Source organism: Squalius cephalus (genome assembly GCF_949319135.1).
Source record: "Squalius cephalus genome assembly, chromosome: 13".
In the NCBI taxonomy this organism is placed as follows: Eukaryota; Metazoa; Chordata; class Actinopteri; order Cypriniformes; family Leuciscidae; genus Squalius; species Squalius cephalus.
In genome coordinates this window covers 5,592,296-5,619,064 of record NC_137134.1, presented here as the reverse complement: position 1 = coordinate 5,619,064, position 26,769 = coordinate 5,592,296, and the positions used below count along the sequence as shown (strand labels likewise).

The window sequence follows — 26,769 nt, the reverse complement described above, 5'->3', positions numbered from 1 at the left end:
GTCTTCAAACATGGCGGCCCCCATGAAGCTGCAGTGTCTTGACGACTTTCCATCACATATTCATCCTCTACACGTGCTTATCAACAAATCACACTTCACCCAGAAGTTTCCAGACTACACTGAACCCACATACGCGCTGTTATTTTCCCCGACGGACCTGCAGTCACCCTCTAATCGGGGCTTTTTGGTGTGCGCGCACATCACTCCAGAGGAGGAGACCGATGTAAACACTCACACGTGTCTCGCTGTGTACGCGAGCAGATCTTTCCTCAAACACTACGGGCTGAGGGAGCATTCGCTGGGAACGGTTCGTCCACAGTCCCTGCTGCCTTTAAAGAGGATTGTGCTCGGCGCTCGGACGAAGCAGAGCTTTAAATGGGCTTGTTCAGAGCAGTTCTGCAGTGGTTTGCTGGTCCTACTGTCCTGTCCCGGGATGACTCTATTAGCGAGGCAGGGGGACTCGCTTCTGCTCCCCTTCCATCACTCACTGGGCGCTGCGCATGCGCAGATGTCAGACGTGCTGGTGCTCGAGTGCACACCTGTGAGCCAGGGCATGATCACAGTGGACACGAGTGTGCTGGTGTCGGACTGCAGAGATCTGGACCTGAGCAACACCTCCTCCATCACGATCAGCTCCAGACTGGCGTCGTCCTCTCTCTGCGTGTCTGATTTCGCCCAGTACGCCAACAGCTTGAGCTCTGCCAGCTCTCTGCTCAACAGCAAAGTCTTGGACTTCAGTGCTTTTTTGCAGGCTCTTGAATGCAGACTTGACATCCGGGTGGTTGATGTCCCAGATCTCCAGAAACCAGGAGGAATCCTGTCCAGACTCGAGCCGGATGAGGGCTTGGACGTTGACAGCTGTGTATTTGTGAGCAAGAGCTTGTTGCTGAAGCTGGGTGTGTTTAACGGGGAGTGGGTCATTGTGTCCGTCCCAGCGGATAAGGCCAAGAAGACTCCTGTGTGTGCGAGTCCTGTCCCGGGACATGGCGAGAGCGCCTGTAAGAGGCAGGGACGGGTCCATCTGGCCTCAGTCAGAGCCTTTGACGCGCCAGCACACCAGCACACGGATGGGAATGACAGTGTGGGCTTGATCTCAGCAGTTCAGTGGTTTAACCTGTCGGGGGGGATGGCAGTGCCTGTCGGGAATAAGGCCATCAAAATTAAGGTGAAGACGTCTGGAATAATTCTGACAGTGATGCTAAAGTAATTTGAGCTTTAAAATAATAAATTCACAGTTTAAAAAATGGAAATTAGAAGATTTTTTTTTTTTCACAATATTATTATTAAAGGAGTAGTTCACTTCAGAATTAAAATGTCCTGATCATTTACTCCCCCTCCACGTCATCCAAGATGTTCATGTCTTTCTTTCTTTAGTCGAAAAGAAATGAAGGTTTTTGAGGAAAACATTCCAGGATTGTTCTCCATAAAGTGTCTTCAATGGGGTCCAACGGGTCGAAGGTCCAGATGTGAGTTTCAGCGCAGCTTCAAAGTCTCGACACGATCCAGCCGAGGAATAAGAGTCTCATCTAGACAAAGTATATAAATGTTTATTTAGTTGTAAAATGTCCGCTGGTTTGTCTAGATAAGACTCTTATTCCTCGGCTGGATCGTGTCGAGACTTTGAAGCTGCGCTGAAACTCGCATCTGGACCTTCGACCCGTTGGACCCCATTGGAGACACTATATGGAGAACAATCCTGGAATGTTTTCCTCAAAAACCTTCATTTCTTTTCCACTGAAGAAAGAAAGACATGAACATCTTGGATGACGTGGAGGGGGGGGGGGTCACTTTTAATTCTAAAGTGAACTAATCCTTTAAGTTAAAATTTAACGTTCAACTAAAACGTTTCAGAAAATGAAAAATGAAAGAACACTCCATAAACTTTTTTTTTTTTTACTTTTTGTGCTAACATTTTGAGAACATTATTAAAGACCAGAAAACCGAATCATGTGACCGGATGTCTCTGTGTCTCGATCAAGCAGAGGTGGAACCAGGAGTCTCCGCGCACGGGGACGTCTGCGAGCGCGTGTCGATCCGCGGCGCCGGCGTTCGCTCGAGAGCTGCGCATTGAAGCGGTCATATCTCCTGACTACGCCTCGCACGGGCCCTTCGACACACTCCTCCACACACACTTCAGCACACCCAGGTGCCCACTGAGCGCTTCACACACCCATCAGTCTCACTCTCTCTGTCTGTCTGTTTCCCTGAATGCTGTGTTTGTGTTCAGGCTTGTTCAGCAGGGGAATATCCTGGGAATCCCATCGGAAGGACATCCTGATCTGATAGAGAACAGCTCTGAAGGAATCCTCAGCTGCAGGTTCATCTTCAGCAGAGCCACTAATGTTTGCATGAGACTGAAGTTGCGCTGGTCTTTTCTTCTCTATTGTGTCGTATATCTGAGTGAAACGCTTCAGGAACAAGAACAAATGTGGGCGGGGCTTGATTTTGTTTTGGATGGTTGTGGTTTGCTATTGGCTGATCTCATGTGATTGACAGGTTGTAGCCCCGCCCACATCATCAGAGAAGAGAAGAGATGCTGCGAGAGGAAGATATTCTCATTCAAGATTATGAGGAACATGATTTTAACACAATAATGACATGCACTGATAAATCATTAAGAAGTTTGATTTCATGGTGACTTGAATGATCTTTGAAAGTCAGACTCTTGCCTGTTTTGTGATTGGCAGGTGGCCAGTGCTGTACTTCAGAGTAAAGCAGGTGTGTGGGTTTTCTGCTGAGGAGGACGAGGGCTCTTCATATCTGGCTGATTCCAGTCACACTTCACTGTACATGGTGAGGAATGAAGACAATCGCATTCATCAGTTGTCATATGCAGATTGCTGAAGCTCTGATTGGCTGTCACAGGGAGGCTCCGCCCACAGCCCGTGCCCCTGCTCTGTGCTGCCGAAGGGCTCGTCTCTCTGGAGGAGTCTCAGTCCCGCTGGCCTGTCCGGCGCTGTGGAGAAACTGCTCAGCATCATCCAGCCGCACCTCACCGAGAGGTACAGGCGCTCGTGTGCGCCCCCATCTTACAGTCCTGACCTCCTTCTCAGTTCACATCTGACAACGTTCTGCAATTCTGCAATATAAACTCGCAATTCTGACTTTTCCCCCTTGCAATTGCAAGTTTATGTCATATAATTCTGACTTTATAACTCAAAATTGCAAGTTTATTTAATGTAATTCTGACTTTATAACTCAAAATTGCAAGTTTATTTCATGTAATTCTGACTTTATAACTCAAAATTGCACGTTTATTTCACATAATTCTGACTTTATAACTCAAAATTGCAAGTTTATTTCATGTAATTCTGACTTTATAACTCAAAATTGCACGTTTATTTCACGTAATTCTGACTTTATAACTCAAAATTGCAAGTTTATTTCACGTAATACTGACTATAACTCAAAATTGCACGTTTATTTCACGTAATTCTGACTTTATAACTCAAAATTGCACGTTTATTTAACGTAATTCTGACTTTATAACTCAAAATTGGCAGTTTATTTCACGTAATTCTGACTATAACTCAAAATTGGCAGTTTATTTCACGTAATTCTGACTTTATAACTCAAAATTGCAAGTTTATTTCACGTAATTCTGACTATAACTCAAAATTGCACGTTTATTTCACGTAATACTGACTATAACTCAAAATTGCACGTTTATTTAACATAGTTCTGTCTTTATAACTCAAAATTGCACGTTTATTTCATGTAATTCTGACTTTATAACTCAAAATTGCAAGTTTATTTCACGTAATACTGACTATAACTCAAAATTGCACGTTTATTTAACATAGTTCTGTCTTTATAACTCAAAATTGCACGTTTATTTCACGTAATTCTGACTATAACTCAAAATTGGCAGTTTATTTCACGTAATTCTGACTTTATAACTCAAAATTGCACGTTTATTTCACGTAATACTGACTATAACTCAAAATTGCACGTTTATTTCACGTAATACTGACTATAACTCAAAATTGCACGTTTATTTAACATAGTTCTGTCTTTATAACTCAAATTTGCACGTTTATTTCACGTAATACTGACTATAACTCAAAATTGCACGTTTATTTAACATAGTTCTGTCTTTATAACTCAAAATTGCACATTTATTTCACGTAATACTGACTAACTCAAAATTGCACGTTTATTTAACATAGTTCTGTCTTTATAACTCAAAATTGCACGTTTATTTAATGTAATTCTGACTTTATAACTCAAAATTGCAAGTTTATTTCACGTAATACTGACTATAACTCAAAATTGCACATTTATTTAACATAGTTCTGTCTTTATAACTCAAAATTGCAAGTTTATTTCACGTAATACTGACTATAACTCAAAATTGCACGTTTATTTAACATAGTTCTGTCTTTATAACTCAAAATTGCACGTTTATTTCACGTAATTCTGACTTTATAACTCAAAATTGCAAGTTTATTTCATGTAATTCTGACTTTATAACTCAAAATTGCAAGTTTATTTCACATAATTCTGACTATAACTCAAAATTGCAAGTTTATTTCACGTAATACTGACTATAACTCAAAATTGCAAGTTTATTTAACATAGTTCTGTCTTTATAACTCAAAATTGCACGTTTATTTCACGTAATTCTGACTTTATAACTCAACATTGCAAGTTTATTTCATGTAATTCTGACTTTATAACTCAAAATTGCAAGTTTATTTCACATAATTCTGACTATAACTCAAAATTGCAAGTTTATTTCACATAATTCTGACTGTAACTCAAAATTGCAAGTTTATTTAACATAGTTCTGTCTTTATAACTCAAAATTGCACGTTTATTTCACGTAATTCTGACTTTATAGCTCAAAATTGCAAGTTTATTTCACGTAATACTGACTATAACTCAAAATTGCACGTTTATTTAACATTGTTGTCTTTATAACTCAAAATTGCACGTTTATTTCACGTAATTCTGACTTTTATAACTCAACATTGCAAGTTTATTTCATGTAATTCTGACTTTATAACTCAAAATTGCACGTTTATTTCACATAATTCTGACTATAACTCAAAATTGCAAGTTTATTTAACATAGTTCTGTCTTTATAACTCAAAATTGCACGTTTATTTCACGTAATTCTGACTTTATAACTCAAAATTGCAAGTTTATTTCACGTAATACTGACTATAACTCAAAATTGCACGTTTATTTAACATAGTTCTGTCTTTATAACTCAAAATTGCACGTTTATTTCACGTAATTCTGACTTTATAACTCAACATTGCAAGTTTATTTCATGTAATTCTGACTTTATAACTCAAAATTGCAAGTTTATTTCATGTAATTCTGACTTTATAACTCAAAATTGCAAGTTTATTTCACGTAATTCTGACTTTATAACTCAAAATTGCAAGTTTATTTCACATAATTCTGACTATAACTCAAAATTGCAAGTTTATTTCACATAATTCTGACTGTAACTCAAAATTGCAAGTTTATAGTTCTGTCTTTATAACTCAAAATTGCACGTTTATTTCACGTAATTCTGACTTTATAGCTCAAAATTGCAAGTTTATTTCACGTAATACTGACTATAACTCAAAATTGCACGTTTATTTAACATTGTTGTCTTTATAACTCAAAATTGCACGTTTATTTCACGTAATTCTGACTTTTATAACTCAACATTGCAAGTTTATTTCATGTAATTCTGACTTTATAACTCAAAATTGCACGTTTATTTCACATAATTCTGACTATAACTCAAAATTGCAAGTTTATTTAACATAGTTCTGTCTTTATAACTCAAAATTGCACGTTTATTTCACGTAATTCTGACTTTATAACTCAAAATTGCAAGTTTATTTCACGTAATACTGACTATAACTCAAAATTGCACGTTTATTTAACATAGTTCTGTCTTTATAACTCAAAATTGCACGTTTATTTCACGTAATTCTGACTTTATAACTCAACATTGCAAGTTTATTTCATGTAATTCTGACTTTATAACTCAAAATTGCAAGTTTATTTCATGTAATTCTGACTTTATAACTCAAAATTGCAAGTTTATTTCACGTAATTCTGACTTTATAACTCAAAATTGCAAGTTTATTTCACATAATTCTGACTATAACTCAAAATTGCAAGTTTATTTCACATAATTCTGACTGTAACTCAAAATTGCAAGTTTATAGTTCTGTCTTTATAACTCAAAATTGCACGTTTATTTCACGTAATTCTGACTTTATAGCTCAAAATTGCAAGTTTATTTCACGTAATACTGACTATAACTCAAAATTGCACGTTTATTTAACATTGTTGTCTTTATAACTCAAAATTGCACGTTTATTTCACGTAATTCTGACTTTTATAACTCAACATTGCAAGTTTATTTCATGTAATTCTGACTTTATAACTCAAAATTGCACGTTTATTTCACATAATTCTGACTATAACTCAAAATTGCAAGTTTATTAAACATAGTTCTGTCTTTATAACTCAAAATTGCACGTTTATTTCACGTAATTCTGACTTTATAACTCAAAATTGCAAGTTTATTTCACGTAATACTGACTATAACTCAAAATTGCACGTTTATTTAACATAGTTCTGTCTTTATAACTCAAAATTGCACGTTTATTTCACGTAATTCTGACTTTATAACTCAACATTGCAAGTTTATTTCATGTAATTCTGACTTTATAACTCAAAATTGCAAGTTTATTTCACATAATTCTGACTATAACTCAAAATTGCAAGTTTATTTCGTGTAATTCTGACTTTATAACTCAAAATTGCAAGTTTATTTCACATAATTCTGACTATAACTCAAAATTGCAAGTTTATTTAATGTAATTCTGACTTTATAACTCAAAATTGCAAGTTTATTTCACATAATTCTGACTATAACTCAAAATTGCAAGTTTATTTCACATAATTCTGACTATAACTCAAAATTGCAAGTTTATTTCGCGTAATTCTGACTTTATAACTCAAAATTGCAAGTTTATTTCACGTAATTCTGACTTTATAACTCAACATTGCAAGTTTATTTCATGTAATTCTGACTTTATAACTCAAAATTGCAAAATTCCACCTTCTGTTCTGTATATTCTTCAATAGAAACAATAAGGAAAAAAAAGAAAAACAGAAACATGATTTCAGTTTACATCTCGATTGTATGTGTTTTTAAAGATGGATTTAAATGCATTTATTCATGCTAATTTATGAATTGAAATACGTTTAAGTCATCCTGAGCCCTCTGGTGGAGAAGTACTGCATTAGAAGATGTTTTAACTATTAGCTGTTACTGTATGTATTGCAGGAATGCTGAAGTGACCAGATGTTAATTTACACACATATTTTTAAACATTATTTTATCGCAGCTCTCTTGCATTGAGTCGAGGCTGTTCAGTTCTCCTGATGGGTCCGAGCGGCAGTGGTAAGGTGACCGTGGTGAAAGCAGCTAGCAGGAGGCTACATCTGCATCTCATTAAGGTGATCCGGGATTATTCTTCATTATTTCTCTCGAGTCTTGAGTTTTTCTGCAGTTATGAGCATCAAAATCTTCATGAGTTCAGTCTCACACAATTGATTCAGGTGGAGTTTGATGTTAGCATGTCGCTAACAAATGTGATGCTCTAATAAGCATAAAAACACACAGGACACACAAATATTGGGTAAATCTGATTGATTCATTGAACTATTTTCATTGATAGATTTATACACTGAAATAAATATTTGTATATTTTTTAGTCAACATTTATTTATTTTCTTGAATTCGTCCCCACAGTTTACTATTTAGTTCCCTTTGTAGTTTAATTTTTTTTAAATTTGTGTTCTTGTTTTGTTTAAGCCGTGGCCACATTGTTCTAATTACTTCCCTCATTTTATTTCAATTGTGACCACATTTTACTCATTTGTTAATTCATTTTAGTTAAATCATGGCCACGTTGTAGTAACTTTTTGCCATGATTTAACTAAATTACAATGAAGGAACTAATGCCACATTTTCAATGTTCTTATATTTAATGGTCTGATGTTCTCATATCTAAAGGTCTGGGGCCTCATGTATAAAACTTTGCGTAGATTTCATCCTTAAAGTGTGCGTACGCACATAAGGCAGAATTTGCGTACGCACAAAAGTTTTCAGATTTATAAAACCGTGCGTACGCCAGAACCTGCGCAGAATTCACTTTATAAATCCCAGTCAGCGGAAGATTGTGCGCACATGCTCTCCACCCTGAAATAACCATATATGGAGCTTACAACACCTAGTTTTACTATGCATATCCTCGTCTGCATATCATTTGCATATGATTATTCATCCACGTGATAACGTTTAACGGTACAAGACACATTACATTAATAAAAATCATGTAGTTAACTATCCTTGTCTTGTTTTTGAATACATAAATCAAATAGTGTAAAATACATTTAATCTTTTCCACTGGCCGAATAGTATTTTTAATTGATTTATATTTTTAATGGAAACAGATAGGCCTTGGGCATTATTTGCACGAAACTATTTTCTCAGACAATCTGGTATTATTATCATGATAAGCAATTATCTCTGTGGTTAAAACATTAAAGCATGCCACAGGAACAGTGTTAAAAAACATCGCATCCACAACAAATATTTCTATTAATTGAATTTGAATATAAAAAATGTAACTTCTCAGTAATGATTTCATGTTTAAGTGTTCTCCATTAATTTGAATGGCATATTTAATCTAAATGTGTAGCCTATATCAGAAGTAAAACATAGTTTAAATCATCATTTTATTTATTTAAACTGTTATTTGCGTCAGTTTCACTAAACGGCCCAACGCACTCACTGCCGCGGACATTTAAGAAGGGATGGATATTTGCTTCAAGTGACAGGTTGGTGAGCGAAATTATATTTGTATTATCTTGTATTTCTTTAGATTTTCTGTCTAAAAGTGATCTTCTGCAAGACACCAGTGCAGAGCTATAATGAAATAGAGTCCAAATTTTATTAAAATCAATGAATCCATCAAACTCCATCATAATCATATCATAATGATAATTCAGGTTGATGCAATTTGATTTATTGGGTGATGTAATAGGATAATTTAAAAGTTTTTCATTTTAAATAGTTATTGCTATTTGGGCCAGTTGGTGTCGCCAAAACACATACTCTTCTAAAAGAGTGCGTACGCACGGTCAAGAGCATCCTTACGGTGCGCACTTATTTACGGCAAGTTTATTTTTTATAAATCCCGATATGTGCGTGGAAAAATGCGTACGCATATTTCTATGCCCATTTTGTGCGTACGCAACGTTTATACATCAGGCCCCTGATGTCCTGATATCTAAAGGTCTGATGTCCTGATATCTAAAGGTCTGACGTCCTGATATTTAATGGTCTGATGTCCTGGTATGACAGGAGTAGTGAATGAGTGTGTGTGTGTTCCCGCTCAGGTGGACTGCGTGACTCTCTGCGCCGACACTGCAGCCGCGTGCGAGGCCAAGATGAAGTCCGTCTTCGAGAGAGCCGAGCTCCATCACCCATGTGTCCTGCTGATGAGAAACCTGCATCTGCTCGGCCAGCGGGATGGCCCCGAGACGGACTCCAGGGTCGCGGCCTCGCTCTGCCGGCTCGTGGCAGATGCTCATGCCAGGTGAGGCTCACACACAACAACACCTGCAGCGTAAAGGGAAGTTCTGCTGGTGGGTTTGAAAGTAACTTTTTCACTCACCAACCAATTTGGCTACAAAATTACGTTACCGGCCATTCAGAACCTCTACTAGCCGAAGAAGAAGAAATAAACCAGATTAACTACGCCACAGCTTATATATAATATAATTTGGATTTCATACATTCATTTCTTATTCAAACAAAATCCTGTCATCCAGCATCTCCTCCCTTCCTCTTTCATCCTCATCCTTTTCACCAAAAATGTGTTTTAGATGATCAATACAGCACAAAGAACATCAAAAAAAATAGGACGTTGGAAAATAAAGTCTTTACTGTTAACCAAATGCTTTTTAATCTTCGCTATTGCTTCACTGCAAATGAACAAGCGCGCCGTTATTTGTAGCGTAGAGACGCTTGTTTAAGTAAGCCAGATATGAGCAGATTCTGCGTAATACGCTGTATTCAGTATATCATGACGACTCAGATTTGGCTTACAAGAACTTCCCCAGCAAAGTGAGTAAACATAATAACACGCCAAACTGGCTCGTGATTTGACAGCGTTACCCGCCTCAGTTGAGTTTGACCCGCATTTGGCGGGTGTTCATTTCAAAGCCTGCTCATCACTTCTACTTCATTAGCGTCTCCTCTTCTCCTGCAGTGTGGTTGTGGTGGGCTCTGTGAGCGGACAGAGAGAGCTGTCCTCAGATGTGATGGCAGCGTTTGTGCACCAGGTGGCGATAGAGAGCCTGTGCGAGGAGCAGCGCAGGGCGATGCTGGCCAGCCTCAGTGACGACCTGCTGCTGGGAAAAGACGTCAATCTGGGCAAGATAGCCAAACACACAGCTGTGAGACATCTGACTGATCATCCATCTCTGCTTTCAGTGGAAATTGCTGCACTAAAGGAGTAGCTCACTTCAGAATTAAGATTTCCTGATAATTTACTCTCCCCCACGTCATCCAAGATGTTCATGTCTTTCTGTCTTCAGTGGAAAAGAAATGAAGGTTTTTGAGGAAAACATTCCAGGATGTTCCTCCATATAGTGTCTTCAATGGGGTCCAACGGGTCGAAGGTCCAGATGTGAGTTCAAAGTCTTCAAAGTCTCGACACGATCCAGCCGAGGAATAAGAGTCTCATCTAGACAAACCAGCGGACATTTTACAACTAAATAAACATTTATATACTTTTTAACCACAACCTGGTTTCTCTAGATAAGACTCTTATTCCTCGGCTGGATCGTGTCGAGACTTTGAAGCTGCACTGAAACTCACATCTGGACCTTCGACCCGTTGGACCCCATTGAAGACACTATATGGAGGAACATCCTGGAACGTTTTCCTCAAAAACCTTCATTTCTTTTCGACTGAAGAAAGAAAGACATGAACATCTTGGATGACGTTGGGGAGAGTAAATTATCAGGAAATTTTAATTCTGAAGCGAACTACTCCTTTACATCACATTACCGAACTAAAATGGATTCCCAGAAGCGTTTCATGATGACTTTGTTTCCGTAGGGCTTCGTTTTAGGAGATCTTTGCGCACTTCTTACCAACGCTGGGAAAGCCGCTCACAGAAGACTTCTGAAGACCTAGTAAGTGTTCACCCGACTCCGCTCATTCACTCATGGATGATATAGTTCCTGACACTGTCGAGGTGTTTCTGCTGTGTAGTTTTCCAGAAGCGGCGAATGAACAGGACGAGGAGGACCTGTGTGTGTCTGGCGTGAGCGTCTCGTCTGAGGACTTCAGCTCGGCGCTGGACGTCCTGCAGGAGGCGCACTCACACGCCATTGGAGCGCCTAAAGTACAGTTGCCTGGTTTTTGGAGTTTTTTAGGCCTTTGCAGAACAGAAGTACTCTTTAGCATACTGTAAAAAACAGTTCTTATTACAAAATACCTTATACCAAAATATAATATACCTTTGAAAAGAATATATGGTTACACTTTATTCTTTGTTACAGTGTAATACATTTAAGCACTGAGTAATAATAATGAACTACATGTACTGATATAGGGTTAGGATTAAGGTTTGGTTTATGATTAGTTGCATGTAATTATGCATTATTTTCTGTTATTACTATAATAACTACATCTGACATGTATAACAAGGCCACTGCTAAATAAAGTGTTACCGAATATACTAATATACTAATAAGTGCAAACTGAATGTAATGTTTTTGCACACTTAATTGCATTTTCATTTCAATTAAATTCATTCAAATTTAAATGCAATTAGCTGAACTTTAGAGCCACTTCAAGACCCACTTAAGTAGGACTTTCAGGATTTCATGTGTACTTCTGTTATCTTTGAAATATGGTACTGACAAACACTTATGGTAAACTCAAATATACCTTAATGTCATTTCTATTGAAACTTGTATGTCATGTATTAAAACATATCTGTAATTACACATTTGTAATTGAATACATTTAAAATTGACTTTAAATTTAATATCAAAAACTTTACTGTGCTTGTTACTCTGCACACATTAAAATAAGTGCAGTTCCTTAAAGCACAACACAAAGATGATTAAAACATGAACATTTAAAATGTAGGCTACTTCAGTGTGTTAAGAAACATAGTCACGAAAAAGACTTTCTTTAGGTGTAAAATTTTGTCTAATTAATATTACTTTATTTGCCAGTAAAGTAACTGAAAAACACACTTATTTTGATTTTAAACTACAAGTGCACATTCAATACAATTAAAAGCACTTTTGTTCACGTTGTTCATGTTTAAATGTGTTCTTAAAAAATTCTGTCATAATTTACGATTTACTTAAAGGGATACTTCGCCGATTAGCATTAAGCTTTGTATCAGTAGAAACGAGTGTCCATGCTTCGCTCCCTCATGTCCCCCTGAGACGAGAGATTTCTGTATTGTGTGTTTGGAAAAAAACCTCAGATGACGCAAAAATGGTCATTTAGCATCATCATCTGAGGCTTGTTTGTCCAGAGGCGAGAGACTCCAGCCAGTAGGAGGAGCTCGTCCCGCATGTCTTCAACCCGCCCATAGGGGGATCTCACCATAAAACGGCGTCTCTTCAGTTTTGAGTCAGCTAGTAGCCTAGCTGTATCATTTCTCCTGATACTGTCCTCTGTAACCGGTAGGCGTGGCTTGGGAGTGTCCTCGTAGGGCAGCGAAGCAAGTGCATTCTGGGAGTTGTAGTCTTTCATCCACATGAGCCAAAAATACATTTTCTGGCTTTTCTCAGTCTAGAAAGCTCCAACTTCTAAAATAATTTCACATTTCTACTACATAAATGACCCAATTTAAATACACATTGATCTTTCCAGCGGTGAAGTATCCCTTTAAGTAGCAGTCCGATCTGAAGCGTTGGAGCTGTGGTTGCGGCTCCAGGCCCAGAGTTAGTCCTCTGTTGTGTGTGCCAGATCCCGTGGGTGAGATGGCAGGACGTCGGTGGGCTCCAGCAGGTGAAGAAGGAGATTCTGGACACGATTCAGCTTCCCCTGGATCACCCGGAGCTGCTCTCGCTGGGCCTGCGGCGCTCCGGCCTGCTGCTGTACGGGCCGCCCGGCACGGGGAAGACCCTGCTGGCTAAAGCCGTGGCCACCGAGTGCACCATGACCTTCCTCAGGTGAGCACGTGACAAGTGTTGAGTGCAGTGAGAGAGAGCAGAGACAACCCTCTACAATCACTCGCATATACAAGTAAATTTCTCTCTTGGCGACTAAATAATGTGTATTTGACGTACCGTAAACTCTAGTGTGAAGGCGCACCCTCGCCGTCGCGTTTCTCTCACACACGCAAAGAGAGAGAGAGAGAGAGTCTTGCATGCCACGCAAAACGACGCGCTACATGTGAACGATATTCTTGTTTGAATTTTCCTGTCAAAATAACAGAGTTCATCTGGAATTATTCAGGTTTTAAGAACAAGCGGAAGACGTGCAGGTTTCTCCGGGAGTGGGCGGAGCTAATGCGCAAACAGCAATCTCATTGGCTGGCGCTCATCCCTGGTTTAATTTCAGCAAATCAGTTCGAGCGAACGCTGACAACGTGATTAACATTCATGAACCCGGCAGCTCATGTGTTGTATATTGTCATTATTAGTAGTAGGATTATTATTATCTTTTAATAATAATAATTACTATTATCAATTACTATTATCCAAATTTTTTTTTTTTTTTTTTTTTACAGAAACACTGAATCACACCTGTCAACACTCCCGTTTTCCCTGGGAGTCTCCCGTATTTCACACCCATCTCCCACCTCCCTCCTGTTTTGTTATTTCTCTCGTGAAACTCGTGCATGGCGTTACATTATATGATGTGCTTTTATTCTTGCTAATGCTTTTAAATCATTCAAGCCATATCTTAGGCTACTTATTTTATAAAACTTTAAAAGCGGAAAGCGCATCACTCACTCCTGGGAATACATTTGACATCGCAGCCTGACCTTGACGGAAATAAATATCCTACGCCAAAAGTACCAGAGAAAAAGTCTCAGCTGTGCTCAGATTTGTAAACCGTACAGTTGCTTTGGTTTTTCAATCCGTACCCGTTTCGCCCCATGGCTCAAAAGGGACACAACAAAAATAGGGACACACGAGAAAGCCAAAATAGAATGCAAAATTTATTAACAAAATAGAACTATACAGAAAGAAAAAAAAAAACTACGTACAACGGTAACAGTGAACAAATTCATAATCCGTGCACGCTTTCACAATAGTTGTTTTGTAAATCATCCTTTCGCAATAGTTGTTTGTAATATTCAGTTCCTGTGAAAAATTGTGAAATACTGTTCCAATAGGTGAAGTTACACAACAATATTCTGATTGATTACATAACAATATTTGGATGTAATATTCAGTTCCAGTGAAAACCTGTTCCAGTTAATGGAGTAGGCTAATATTCAGATGTGTAATATCCAGTACAGTAAACTCCACCCGCTGGAACAGTTTCTTACAGTAACTGAATATTCACAACATCACCTGTTCAGTCTTGAAAACTGTAGCCAACTCACAGATTTGTGGCCTATACCTTATTTTAGAAATCTGTTTTTCTGTATATTGATTTGTTGTGTATTGTTAAGATGAATACAACTGTCTTAACTGAATTTTTCTATGATTTGGCGATGGGGTGTGTAATGCATAGATGACATGAAACCGCATGTGGTAGAACTTAACCCCCCCCCCCCCCCCCAAATGTTGACAGGTATGCACTTAATGACCAACAATATCTTAAGCACCACCACCAGTCCTTGTTCAGTTATATATATATATATATATATATATAGAATAGTATATCAGATTGGCGAGTAACCAAAAAAATGTACCAGCCAATGGCGATTGTATTGCGTGTGCGTAGAGGGTTGAGTGAAACACACTGAATGAACATGCTTTCATATAATGAATGTGTCTGGTGTTTGTTTTCAGTGTGAAGGGTCCTGAGCTCATCAACATGTACGTCGGTCAGAGTGAAGAGAACATTCGAGAGGGTAAGAGGAACTAAATAAACTACCCATCTCAATCTAGTGATGCATATGAGCTGATTTCCCCTGTATTTATGGGATTGATCTGGTTACTGTTTCCCTCTCTGTCTTCCTCAGTGTTCAGTAAGGCCAGAACGGCTGCTCCCTGTATTATCTTCTTCGATGAGCTGGACTCTTTGGCTCCTAATAGAGGCCACAGTGGAGACTCAGGAGGGGTGATGGACAGGTCAGCGTCACAACACCTTAACGCTACACCACGTGCAGAAAAAATAACAACTCTAGTTATTCTGTGTTAGTAGTACTTTGGTGTGAGAATGCTGTCTGATTAATAAGGCCACAGTATACTTTGAGCGAAATTGAAGAACGAACTAGTGTGACGTCATTTCGAAAAGATCTACAACTACTAGTATTTAGTTATTAGTTTTTAATGTGTAATGTGGTCATATTGAGGATTATGAAACCTGTAAAGTTTTGATCAACTTCTAACAGTTTGATGACAAGTCTAATTACAAGTAAAGCAACACATCTAAAATACTTTGTTACTGTCCACCACCACTAGAGGCAATGTTTACTTACGAGATTTGAGAAAAGTTGAGAAAATTTAGTTTCTTTTTTTTTTTATTATTAATATAGATACTTTTAAATAAGGAGTGTGTCCAATAGCATGTTAGTTTTTGCTTTTGTGTCGTGAATCAAGAAACTTCAATTGTATTGGTTAAAGGATTGTTTCAGTGGCAGACACTTTTGAATCAAGTGAATCAATCAAACTAACTTTAGCTGGACAATAACTTTATCCTAGAGCTGCTATAAAGCCAAAACACTTTACTTTAATTTCCTATCATCACTGTAAAGCTGCTTTGGAACAATCTATATTGTTAAAAGCGCTATATAAATGAAGATGACTTGGCTTGGCTTGACACTTTTAACCAAAGGGACTTGCATTGCATTCTTGATACTCATTCTATCAGCTATGGATTCGAACCCATGATCTTGGCGTTGCTAGTGCCATGATCTACTGTTTGAGCTACAGGACGGCTTGTTGCATCATGATAAGCCAAGTTTTGTCACTTGTATCACTAGGGTTGTGTCGCAGCTTTTAGCTGAGCTGGATGGTCTTCATTCGTCTGGAGACGTCTTTGTGATCGGAGCAACTAATCGTCCTGATCTGCTGGACCAATCATTGCTCAGGCCTGGCAGGTAAACAGATTCAGATAATAGCTCTTCAATTGTTGTCTTGAATGAAATGCATGAATTTTAGCAATTTGCCCTTTTTCAGATTTGATAAGTTGGTGTATGTTGGTGTGAATGAAGACAGAGAGTCGCAGCTGCAGGTTTTGAAGGCAATCTTACGCAAGTGAGTGTCTGTCATGACGTTCCTCTCTCTCAGTGCGTTAGTGTGTTATGTGATGTGACTCTCTGCTTTCTGCTTGTAGGTTTAAAGTGGATCCCAGCGTGTGTCTGTCGGAGGTCGTGGAGTCCTGCCCTCCTCAGCTGACCGGAGCCGATCTCTACGCGCTCTGCTCGGATGCCATGATGTGCGCTATCAAGAGGAAGATTTCACTCATCACTGAAGGTATGTGACAAGCAAATATGCAGTGCAGAGCAACACATGTGGAAAAATGAACAAATGAAGGATGAAATGACTAACCATGTCAAACTAAATGGCAAATGTTTGATGAAAATGCCATCACCTTCACTTCAGATCCTCAGAGCAATTAGGAGTGTTCGGTTGTCAGTCATTATATGCAGGGTTTTCATGCATTTCTGATTATTATCAATGTTGAAAACAGTTGTGCTGCTTCTTATTTTTGTGGAAATCGTGACACACTACCATTCAATAGTTTGGTGTAAGATTTATTAAAAGAAAGAAATTAATACTTTTATTCAGCAAGGATGCATTAAATTGATCAAAAGTGACAGACATTTATAATGTTAAATATATCAAATACATGCTGTTCTTTTGAACTTTCTATTCATCCAAAAATCCTGGAACAAATCAAGGTTTCCACAAAAATGTTGAGCTGTAAAAACGAGAGAAAGACTGGAGTAATGATGCTGAAAATTCAGCTTTGATCATAGGAATGAATTGCATTTGACTATTATCACGTTTTGCCTTAGTTTCAGTTTCTTTTCCTTTGTTCTCCTTATCCTGCCACTAATCAGTTGTCATGGATACTCATTTACGATCACACCTGTTAGTCTTTAAGTTAATCATTATTGTGTATTTAAGTTCCTCATTTCCTTTCATTCATTGTTGAGTATTGTTTGTGCTATGCACACAGTTTGTTTGTCTTTCTTCACTTGGATTATTAAACTACATTTATATTGGATTTCCTGCGTCTGCCTTCCTCTTCCCGTGGACTAAGCATGATAGAATACTCGACCTTGAACGGATTTATATGGAGCATGCAGTGGACTTTATCGCCCTCGTCTTTGAAGGGCTTCACAATACGCTTTTGTCAGCTTACCCAACGCTTTAATTTTAATGACGAAACAATTAAATAATTTTACTTGGTTGGAGCTAATTATTATTGCCCGCTGGACATGACCAGAGGAACCTGGATAGATCCATCCTCAGGTGTCTGCAGTGCGCATATCCCCAGCTAATGCCATCGCTCACGTCCAGCCACTTCCTTGCCCCCGCCTCCGCTGGTTCCCTCCAGTCCCTCGTCTCCTCCTCTGTTGGTTCCACCCTTCAGGTTCGATTCCCCGCGGATCTTTCGGTCACCAGCTCTGCCTTGAAGAGTGGATCCCCTGGGTTTGCCTCGGGCTCCCAATCCAGTTTCTGCTCCTCTACCCCTCGGCTCCACCTGGGACCGTTGTCCTCACGGCTCCACCGGGCTCCCTCATCCCCTCCGCTCCACCTTGGTCAGACATCGCTCTGCCTGCGCCATAGACTTCCGGGACTTTCGTTGTGCTCTTTCCCTCTGGCTCTGCCTTGGTCCTTGGTCACATCGGAGTCGCCTCAGTCCTCTGGTACCCTGGTTTCACCTCGAGTGCTCGTCGATGTGGGTCCCTCTAGGCCTCCAGATCCTGCGATGTCATCTGATCTCACTATCACCTCAGCTTCACCCGGGTCTCCAAATCTCTTGGCTCCATCACTGGCGGTCGGGCCGCTAACTCCACCCTCGCTCCTTCCACCATCGGTTCTGCCTTGGGTCTTCGTACCATCTGGGCTCAGAGCTTCCATCTGATTAATTCCCCCAATGCCTCCTCCCACCATCGGTTCCTCCATGGGAATCTTCAGTCTCGTCTGCTCCGCCATGGAAGTCCTGTGCTCCTCCTCTCTCCTGAACTTAATTTGTACATTTTCATTTATGGTGCCAGGAGTCGCCTTCCGGAAGGGGGGAGTTCTATTATGTTTTGCCTTAGTTTTGGTTTTGTTTTCTGTCAGAATGTTTCACCTGTCATCTGTTTTCCTGTGTTCTTCATTTCCTGCCACTAATCAGTTGTCATGGACACTAATTTACGATCACACCTGTTATTCTTTGAGTTAATCATCATTGCGTATTTAAGTTCCTAATTTCTTTCATTCATTGTTGAGTATTGTTTGTGCAATAAACACTGTTTGTTTGTGTTTCTTAACTTGTATTATTACACTACATTTATATTGGAATTCCTGCGTCTACTTTCTCCTCTTGGACTAAGCAGGACAACTATTTATTCACATAAAACAGTTAATTTAAATTGTAAAAATATTTCACAATATTATATTTTTTACTGTATTTTCGGAGAAATGCAGTTTTGGTGAGCAGAAGAGACTTCTTCCAAAAAAATAAAAAAAATAATTATTATTCCAAACGTAATATACAAAATGATTATATATGATATAAATTGTTTAATTTTATATATATATATATATATATATATATATATATATATATATATATATATATATATATATATACAGTGAGGAAAATAAGTATTTGAACACCCTGCTATTTTGCAAGTTCTCCCACTTAGAAATCATGGAGGGGTCTGAAATTGTCATCGTAGGTGCATGTCCACTGTGAGAGACATAATCTAAAAAAAAAATCCAGAAATCACAATGTATGATTTTTTAACTATTTATTTGTATGATACAGCTGCAAATAAGTATTTGAACACCTGAGAAAATCAATGTTAATATTTGGTACAGTAGCCTTTGTTTGCAATTACAGAGGTCAAACGTTTCCTGTAGTTTTTCACCAGGTTTGCACACACTGCAGGAGGGATTTTGGCCCACTCCTCCACACAGATCTTCTCTAGATCAGTCAGGTTTCTGGGCTGTCGCTGAGAAACACGGAGTTTGAGCTCCCTCCAAAGATTCTCTATTGGGTTTAGGTCTGGAGACTGGCTAGGCCACGCCAGAACCTTGATATGCTTCTTACAGAGCCACTCCTTGGTTATCCTGGCTGTGTGCTTCGGGTCATTGTCATGTTGGAAGACCCAGCCTCGACCCATCTTCAATGCTCTAATTGAGGGAAGGAGGTTGTTCCCCAAAATCTCGCATTACATGGACCCGGTCATCCTCTCCTTAATACAGTGCAGTCGCCCTGTCCCATGTGCAGAAAAACACCCCCAAAGCATGATGCTACCACCCCCATGCTTCACAGTAGGGATGGTGTTCTTGGGATGGTACTCATCATTCTTCTTCCTCCAAACACGTTTAGTGGAATTATGACCAAAAAGTTCTATTTTGGTCTCATCTGACCACATGACTTTCTCCCATGACTCCTCTGGATCATCCAAATGGTCATTGGCAAACTTAAGACGGGCCTTGACATGTGCTGGTTTAAGCAGGGGAACCTTCCGTGCCATGCCTGATTTCAAACCATGACATCTTAGTGTATTACCAACAGTAACCTTGGAAACGGTGGTCCCAGCTCTTTTCAGGTCATTGACCAGCTCCTCCCGTGTAGTTCTGGGCTGATTTCTCACCTTTCTTAGGATCATTGAGACCCCACGAGGTGAGATCTTGCATGGAGCCCCAGTCCGAGGGAGATTGACAGTCATGTTTAGCTTCTTCCATTTTCTAATGATTGCTCCAACAGTGGACCTTTTTTCACCAAGCTGCTTGGCAATTTCCCCATAGCCCTTTCCAGCCTTGTGGAGGTGTACAATTTTGTCTCTAGTGTCTTTGGACAGCTCTTTGGTCTTGGCCATGTTAGTAGTTGGATTCTTACTGATTGTATGGGGTGGACAGGTGTCTTTATGCAGCTAACGACCTCAAACAGGTGCATCTAATTTAGGATAATAAATGGAGTGGAGGTGGACATTTTAAAGGCAGACTAACAGGTCTTTGAGGGTCAGAATTCTAGCTGATAGACAGGTGTTCAAATACTTATTTGCAGCTGTATCATACAAATAAATAGTTAAAAAATCATATATTGTGATTTCTGGATTTTTTTTTAGATTATGTCTCTCACAGTGGACATGCACCTACGATGACAATATCAGACCCCTCCATGATTTCCAAGTGGGAGAACTTGCAAAATAGCAGGGTGATCAAATACTTATTTTCCTCACTGTATATATATATATATATATATATATATATATATATATATATATATATATATATATATATATATATATATATATATATATATATACATACAATTAAATATAAATATATTATTAGGATTATTATAAATATATTTATAAAATATAATAATATTGTCTAATTAAAAAAATATTAATCAGTAACAAGTGAATAAGTTAATTTCTTTTGTGTAGTAAACCTGAGAACACTCTAGAGACTTTAGAATATTGTTGCTATTCTATTGAAACATTCTATTGTCATGAAACAGGAGGTGGGACATCGAGATGAATTGAACAGGTTTTTATTCATAGATAGGTTTCGATCTTTTGGTTTGTCAAGTAGGTAAGTAAAGAGCATAAGCAGTTCAAACGACAGTCACACTTAACCGACAAGTCTCTATCTCTGCAGGATTGAAGCACACGCAGATGAGATACAGTCTGATATATCGTTAGCTTGAGGAGGACGAAGAAGGTAAGCAAACACAGGTGAGCTGTGTGCTTATGAATGGTGTTTGATGAGGAAGCGACAGGTGTGGCAGGTTAGTATTACAGTGATTGTGAACGAGAAGGTGGAGCTGATGGACCTGGTGCTGATGGCATGCTGGCTGAATCCATGACAGTGAGTAAAGTGAGATCTAGAATGTCATTACGTGGAACCCATGTCCTTTCCTCAGGCTCGTATCCTTCCCAGTCCATGAGGAATTCTAGCTGGTTGCCTCATTCCCAGGAGTTCAGGAAGGAATGAATGGTGTATACCTGTTTATTTTAAGCTGAGGTAAGTTGAGCCAGTAAGTCACATAATTAATTTTGTGTTAGATGCTGAATGAGCCAATGAACCAGAGACCCAGCTTCGGTTTGGCCTTTGGTTTGGGGGTAATAGCCGGAAGACAAGCTTACTGATACTGAAAAATAAAGCTTTCCACACATGAGAGGTGAATTTTGAGCCTCTATCCGACACGATGTCTTCAGGTAACCCGAAGTTACGAAAGACATGATGTAACAGTTTCTGGTTTCTGAAACGGTTTCCATGGCAGCAAGGAAGCCTTTAAATGGTAGGAGTTTACAAGCTTTGGAGAAGCAGTCAACAGCCACTAGGATATAGGTGTTTTCGTCGGATAGAGGCAGGTCGGTGACCACGTCTATTCCCAGGTGAGACCATGGACTGTGAGGAATGGGTAGTGGATGGGGCATGCTTTCCGGTAGGTGTCTCTGTGTTTTGGAGATGGCACTGATGGGGCATCCTCAAATGAAGCGTTAGATGTCCTGGGTCATACTTGGCCACCAATAGTTTTCACGGAGGAACGAGAGGGTTTCCTGGTAACCTGGATGCCCAGATCCCGGAGACGAATGAACTGAGTCCATGATGGTCACACGCAGGTTGGATGGCAAGTAGGTGCATCTCTCAGGACCTCTCGGCAGAGCAGGCTCTTCTCTACTGGCAGCTGTTTACCGATAATTCGGAGACCAATTAACCGGGCACACAAAGAGGGCTGGAGGGAGAACGGTTTCAGGAATCTGTTGAGTTAAGAAAGAGCATTCGCTTTGGTGTTCTTGTCAGCTGGATGGCAAGTAACTTCAAAACGTGTGAAGAAGAAAGCCCACCGGAAAGCCCATCCACTTCCACTTTGAAGGGTAGGTCTGGATTGGGGTGTTTGAGGATGGGAGCAGTGCAAAAGGCTTCTTTCCGTTGGTTAAATGCTTCAGTGGCAGCTGGATTCCAAGACAGAGACTTGGGCCATTTTCACAGTAATAAAGTGAGGGGAGAGGTAATCAGGCTGAAGTTGGCGATGAATTTCCTATAGAATATGCATTTTCATACAGAACACTTTGCAGCTCTTTGATGGAAGTGGGTTGTAGCCAGTTCCTGATACTGTAGCATGGACCTTCCCCTGGTCCATCTGGATGCCACATCCGTCAATGAGGTAACCCAGGAAGTAGACAGAAGGCTGAGGAAACTCTCATTTCTCCAGCTTAAGGTAAAGTGGGTAGTCTCTGAGGCGTTGGAGCATATACCGGAACACACATTTAGCCCATGCAGCATAACCCGGTATTCACAATGGCCAGATGGTGTGATGAAGGTGGTTTTACACTCGTCACCCTTCCTAATTCGGATTAGATTGTATGCGCTGCACAGGTCCAGCTTGAAGAAGATGCGGGCGCCTCTCAGTTGATTCAGGACTGTTGGAACCAGAGGAAGAGGATAATGATGCTTGACCGTCTGGTCATTCAGAGATAGTCGATACACGGCCTCAAGCCTACATTCTTTTTTGCCACGAAGAAGAAGCTTGAAGCAGCAGGGGAAGAAGATGGTTGTATGAACCCTTGTTTAAAGGGGTAGTTCACCCAAATATGAAAATTCTGTCATCATTTACTCACACTCAATGTGATCCAAACCTGTATACATTTCTTTGTTCTGCTTAACTCAATGTAAGATATCTTGAAGAGTGGTTGTAACCAAGCAGATCTTGGGCCCCATTGACTCATAGACTCATAAACTGTTAATATTTGGGTAACCTATCCCTTTAAGGGCCTCCTTGATGTATTCATCCACGTCTCCAGCCTTTGCCTCCAGGGTTGATAGAGGATAGATTCTACCCTTGGGCAGTGTGGCACCAGGTACCAGCTCGAAGGCGCAGTCCCATGGCTGATGAGGTGGAAGTTTAGTTGCCAGCTGCTTGCTGAACACATCCGTGAACGCCCTGTATTCTCCATAAATTCCTCGATGATTCCTGTGTAGTTATCTTCTAGTCATTGATTAGCATATTCTGTCTTGATAATCTATAAATGGTGTTCAGGGGGCGGGGTTTATGTAAATTCTAGAGTTGGTGATGTCACTAACCCGGGAGGAATGTGGTGTAGTCTCTACCAGCCGTTTGTTGTAGTCCTTAAAAAGCGATTTCTGTAAAAGCAAATATCTCCCTTTGCTTTGAACTTTGAGTGTTGTAACTTTGCAGATGTTGTTTATGCTCAAACAGCAACATTACACACTAACTAAAGTTAGAAAAGTGAAATCATATTCAACAACCCTTTTAAGAAACAACCATCAAAACAGTGTCTGTGCATTTGACAGTTCTACAGCTGAGATCTTTATTTGTCAAGTTTAGAGGATAATATTTTTAAACCAAGAAGAAATTAAATGATTACATTTTATGCTTGAAACCCATGTGTTCACATTCCAGGTTCTCTCTCTCTGAGCCAGAAACAAACTCTACGCAAGTATGTGAATGCAAATGCTTCACAACAAAACACAGACGTTTATAGGAAACACTATCGCCCTCGGTAGCCTCAGTAATGTTTGAGTGTGTGCCTGAAAGTGTCTGCCAAGTGTTCACGTCTGCGTTTGTCTACTTGAGTAAAGGATGTTTCTGGCCTGACTCTTTGTCTCTCTGGTTCTTTCTCAAAGTCTGGACTACTTTCCTTCATCTTTCTTCATCTCTCTGTCTGCGGTGCAGGTGTGGATTCGGAGGCCGGCGCTCTGACTCTGTGTTCGGAAGACTTCAGACAGGCTCTGTCAGGCCTCCAGCCGTCCGTCTCTGAACAGCAGCTCAACAGATACAAACTCATCCAGCAGAAGTTCACCTCAAAATAACACTCATCCGACTGAAACCATTCCTCTAGTGGGACCTACTGAACCTGAAAGCTGTGCACCGTGTCCTAACCTGACCTGATTGGTGCGTATAATTGTCTATTAAACATCGCATGTCTTCTGATTGGCTGTGATTGTGTCATGTTGCACTTTCACCTTCAATTTTGAACGTTACAAGAGACTTGTCTGGTTAGGACACAGTAGAAATGATCTCTAAAGAAAACTCAAGAAGAGCATAAAATATGTAGTAAGTGGAACCTGCACGCATTCACTTTCCTATCCCGCAGGACGTCTTTACGTCTTCCTTAATGGGTTTCATACTTAATGCTTGAATGGAAATCAGTCGGGCTGAAAAATGCAAATCAGAAGGCCAGTCCCTTCATGCTAAGAGATTAAACATAATTTATGACTAGCACTGCAATAACCACAACTAAAGAGAAAGCGTTCAGCTAGACAGTGTGAGTTAATAGTTGTGTTCGTGTTTGTGATGAACGGCACCTAGTTTGTGTTTTTCATAAAACACACAATATAAATGAGAACAATTCACTTGAATCTTCCTCCTTTAAACACGCAATTGGTCACACTTTATATTAAGTGCTTAGTTTTAGATCATTTAAGTAATAATCAATTAATTTGCTATGCAAAAGTTAAAAAGAGCTGATAACAGTGATTTATGTCTGTATATTTTTTTTGAAATGTTAATAAGAATAATTTTTTTAAAAAGGTTTACATTTTCTTGTTTATAAATATGTAATTACTATTTAATTACTGTGCTGTTACTACATATAACAAAGGACAATTGAACGACTTAATATAAAGTGTTACCATGTTTATTCAAAGAATTACTAAAAAGAAAACTGAAAGTAAACGTGTGATTCTTCAAACAAATCTACGTGTCTGCTTTGACATAGAAGACAATATGAACACAGAAGACACAATTGTTCAAAAGATAAGTTAATTGTGAAAATGTCAAACTGTGCAAGCATATGTTTTGACTGATTGTGCTGTTGCGAATGAGTGAATCTGATGAAAACCCTCATATTTCACCCCAAAATCAGAAGAAAGGAAAAAATTGTATTTATAATTTAAGAATGTAATTCATAAAATAATATATGTATTAAATAATTAATAAAATATACAAATTGTATTTTGCTTAAATAAAATGTAATTAAAAATAAAAATTGTTTTACTTTATAGTTGATTTGATGTTTATAAATGCGCTCAGGCAGGATGATATTTATTGTACTATAGTAATGAGAATCCAATGAGAATAATTATTGTGGAAAATTAGAAAATTGTCCATATGTATTTCAGTAATGAGATTGTTTTTTGTAAAATGTGGCTAATTGTCATGAAAATAATGTCACAGTGTAAAAAAAACCCTGCCAAATGTAATTTCTTATTTTTTCTTCTGATTTTGCGGTGATTTATGAGCGATACTGGACATGCTTCATGAAATTCACCTGACAAGTAGTGCAGTTTTGAATTAAAATGTTCATTAAAAATGATGTGGATGTCTTTAGTAACAACTAATCAGTCACATAAATGAAAGAGTTGCTGGAAAAATTTTAAATAAAAAAATTCAATCATGTTTTTATGCATTTTCTCATGAAAGTCTTTGTTTGTTAAATGATAGTAGCGCCACAAAATGATTCATTTGGATTGTGATATAACATGTTTTATAACTAGTGTTTTTTTCTTCTTCTTCTTCATTGGATATTGACATTTAAATGGATGATTTTCCTCCTGATCGGGACACGGTCACGGACTGTCAGCTGTCATGACGGCCTCAACAGTATGAGAAACCCTCTGGTGTGCTAGTTTACTAGCTAATTGGCAATTACTAGCTGGCAATTATACATTTTTCTGTCTGTTTTCTTATTTTTCCACCCACACACACATCATTAGGAATTGAAAAATAAAAATCCCTGAAATCCTGACCAGAGAACACAGGAAAGCACTGTCAACCAAAGGCACTTTAAAGAGCAAGAGCAATAATGTTCTGTCACACGAGGTGTGGTGTACTGAAGCATGACAGATGTGTATTTGAGAGAAAGATGAACAAATGTCAGTGTGAGGCTCCAGATTTTAGTCTGGGGGTCTGGTTCTTTGTGGAAGATCCCTCATTTTCACAACAAACTCCGAAGCTCTTCTGCTTTTGCTCTGGCGTTTAGTTCGTGTGTTTGGTAGAGACGGGTGAGATGGTTTGTCTGCGTCTTGATCTGCGTTCATGTCGACGGCAGGCGGAGCTTCTCTCTGTGTCACTGACTCAAGTGAAATGTGGCATACGACTGCAGGTTCTGCAACACAAGGGAATGCATGTAAGATGTCTGCCGGAGAACAGTCTGAAAAGCACCTCCGGCATTATATTTTGGCTGCACTTCCATGAATAGGGTACAAAACAGGGCTTGAGATCATCAGCCCCAGGAGAGCAAACTTCATAATATATCAGCTATTTATTTTATTAGAAATGTTCAAATGTTGCGACTCTGTTACCAAAATTTAGGTCAGATTTACAATAACGTTTATAAAATCACAAATTAAGTTTCTGACAACTGCTGGTTT

General features: G+C 39.1%; 1 protein-coding gene across 2 annotated transcripts; it reads left to right on the top strand.

The window, feature by feature from the left end:
- On the top strand, positions 1-25,254 carry pex6 (peroxisomal biogenesis factor 6). Of its 2 annotated transcripts, XM_079890230.1 has the most exons (17): positions 1-1,165; positions 1,983-2,146; positions 2,228-2,317; positions 2,688-2,793; positions 2,866-3,002; positions 7,371-7,482; positions 9,430-9,629; positions 10,305-10,491; positions 11,159-11,235; positions 11,315-11,447; positions 13,037-13,242; positions 15,040-15,101; positions 15,213-15,321; positions 16,176-16,292; positions 16,372-16,449; positions 16,529-16,668; positions 24,071-25,254. In XM_079890230.1, exons 1-17 carry the CDS (start codon positions 11-13, stop codon positions 24,205-24,207), a joined length of 3,210 nt encoding a protein of 1,069 aa, XP_079746356.1. In that variant the 5' UTR covers positions 1-10; the 3' UTR covers positions 24,208-25,254. The 2 variants fall into 2 exon arrangements, with proteins under 2 accessions (XP_079746356.1, XP_079746357.1); XM_079890231.1 differs by lacking the exons at positions 15,040-15,101; positions 15,213-15,321; positions 16,176-16,292; ... (1 more) ...; positions 16,529-16,668; positions 24,071-25,254 and adding an exon at positions 14,759-14,795.
- The last annotated feature ends 1,515 nt before the right edge of the window (positions 25,255-26,769 follow it).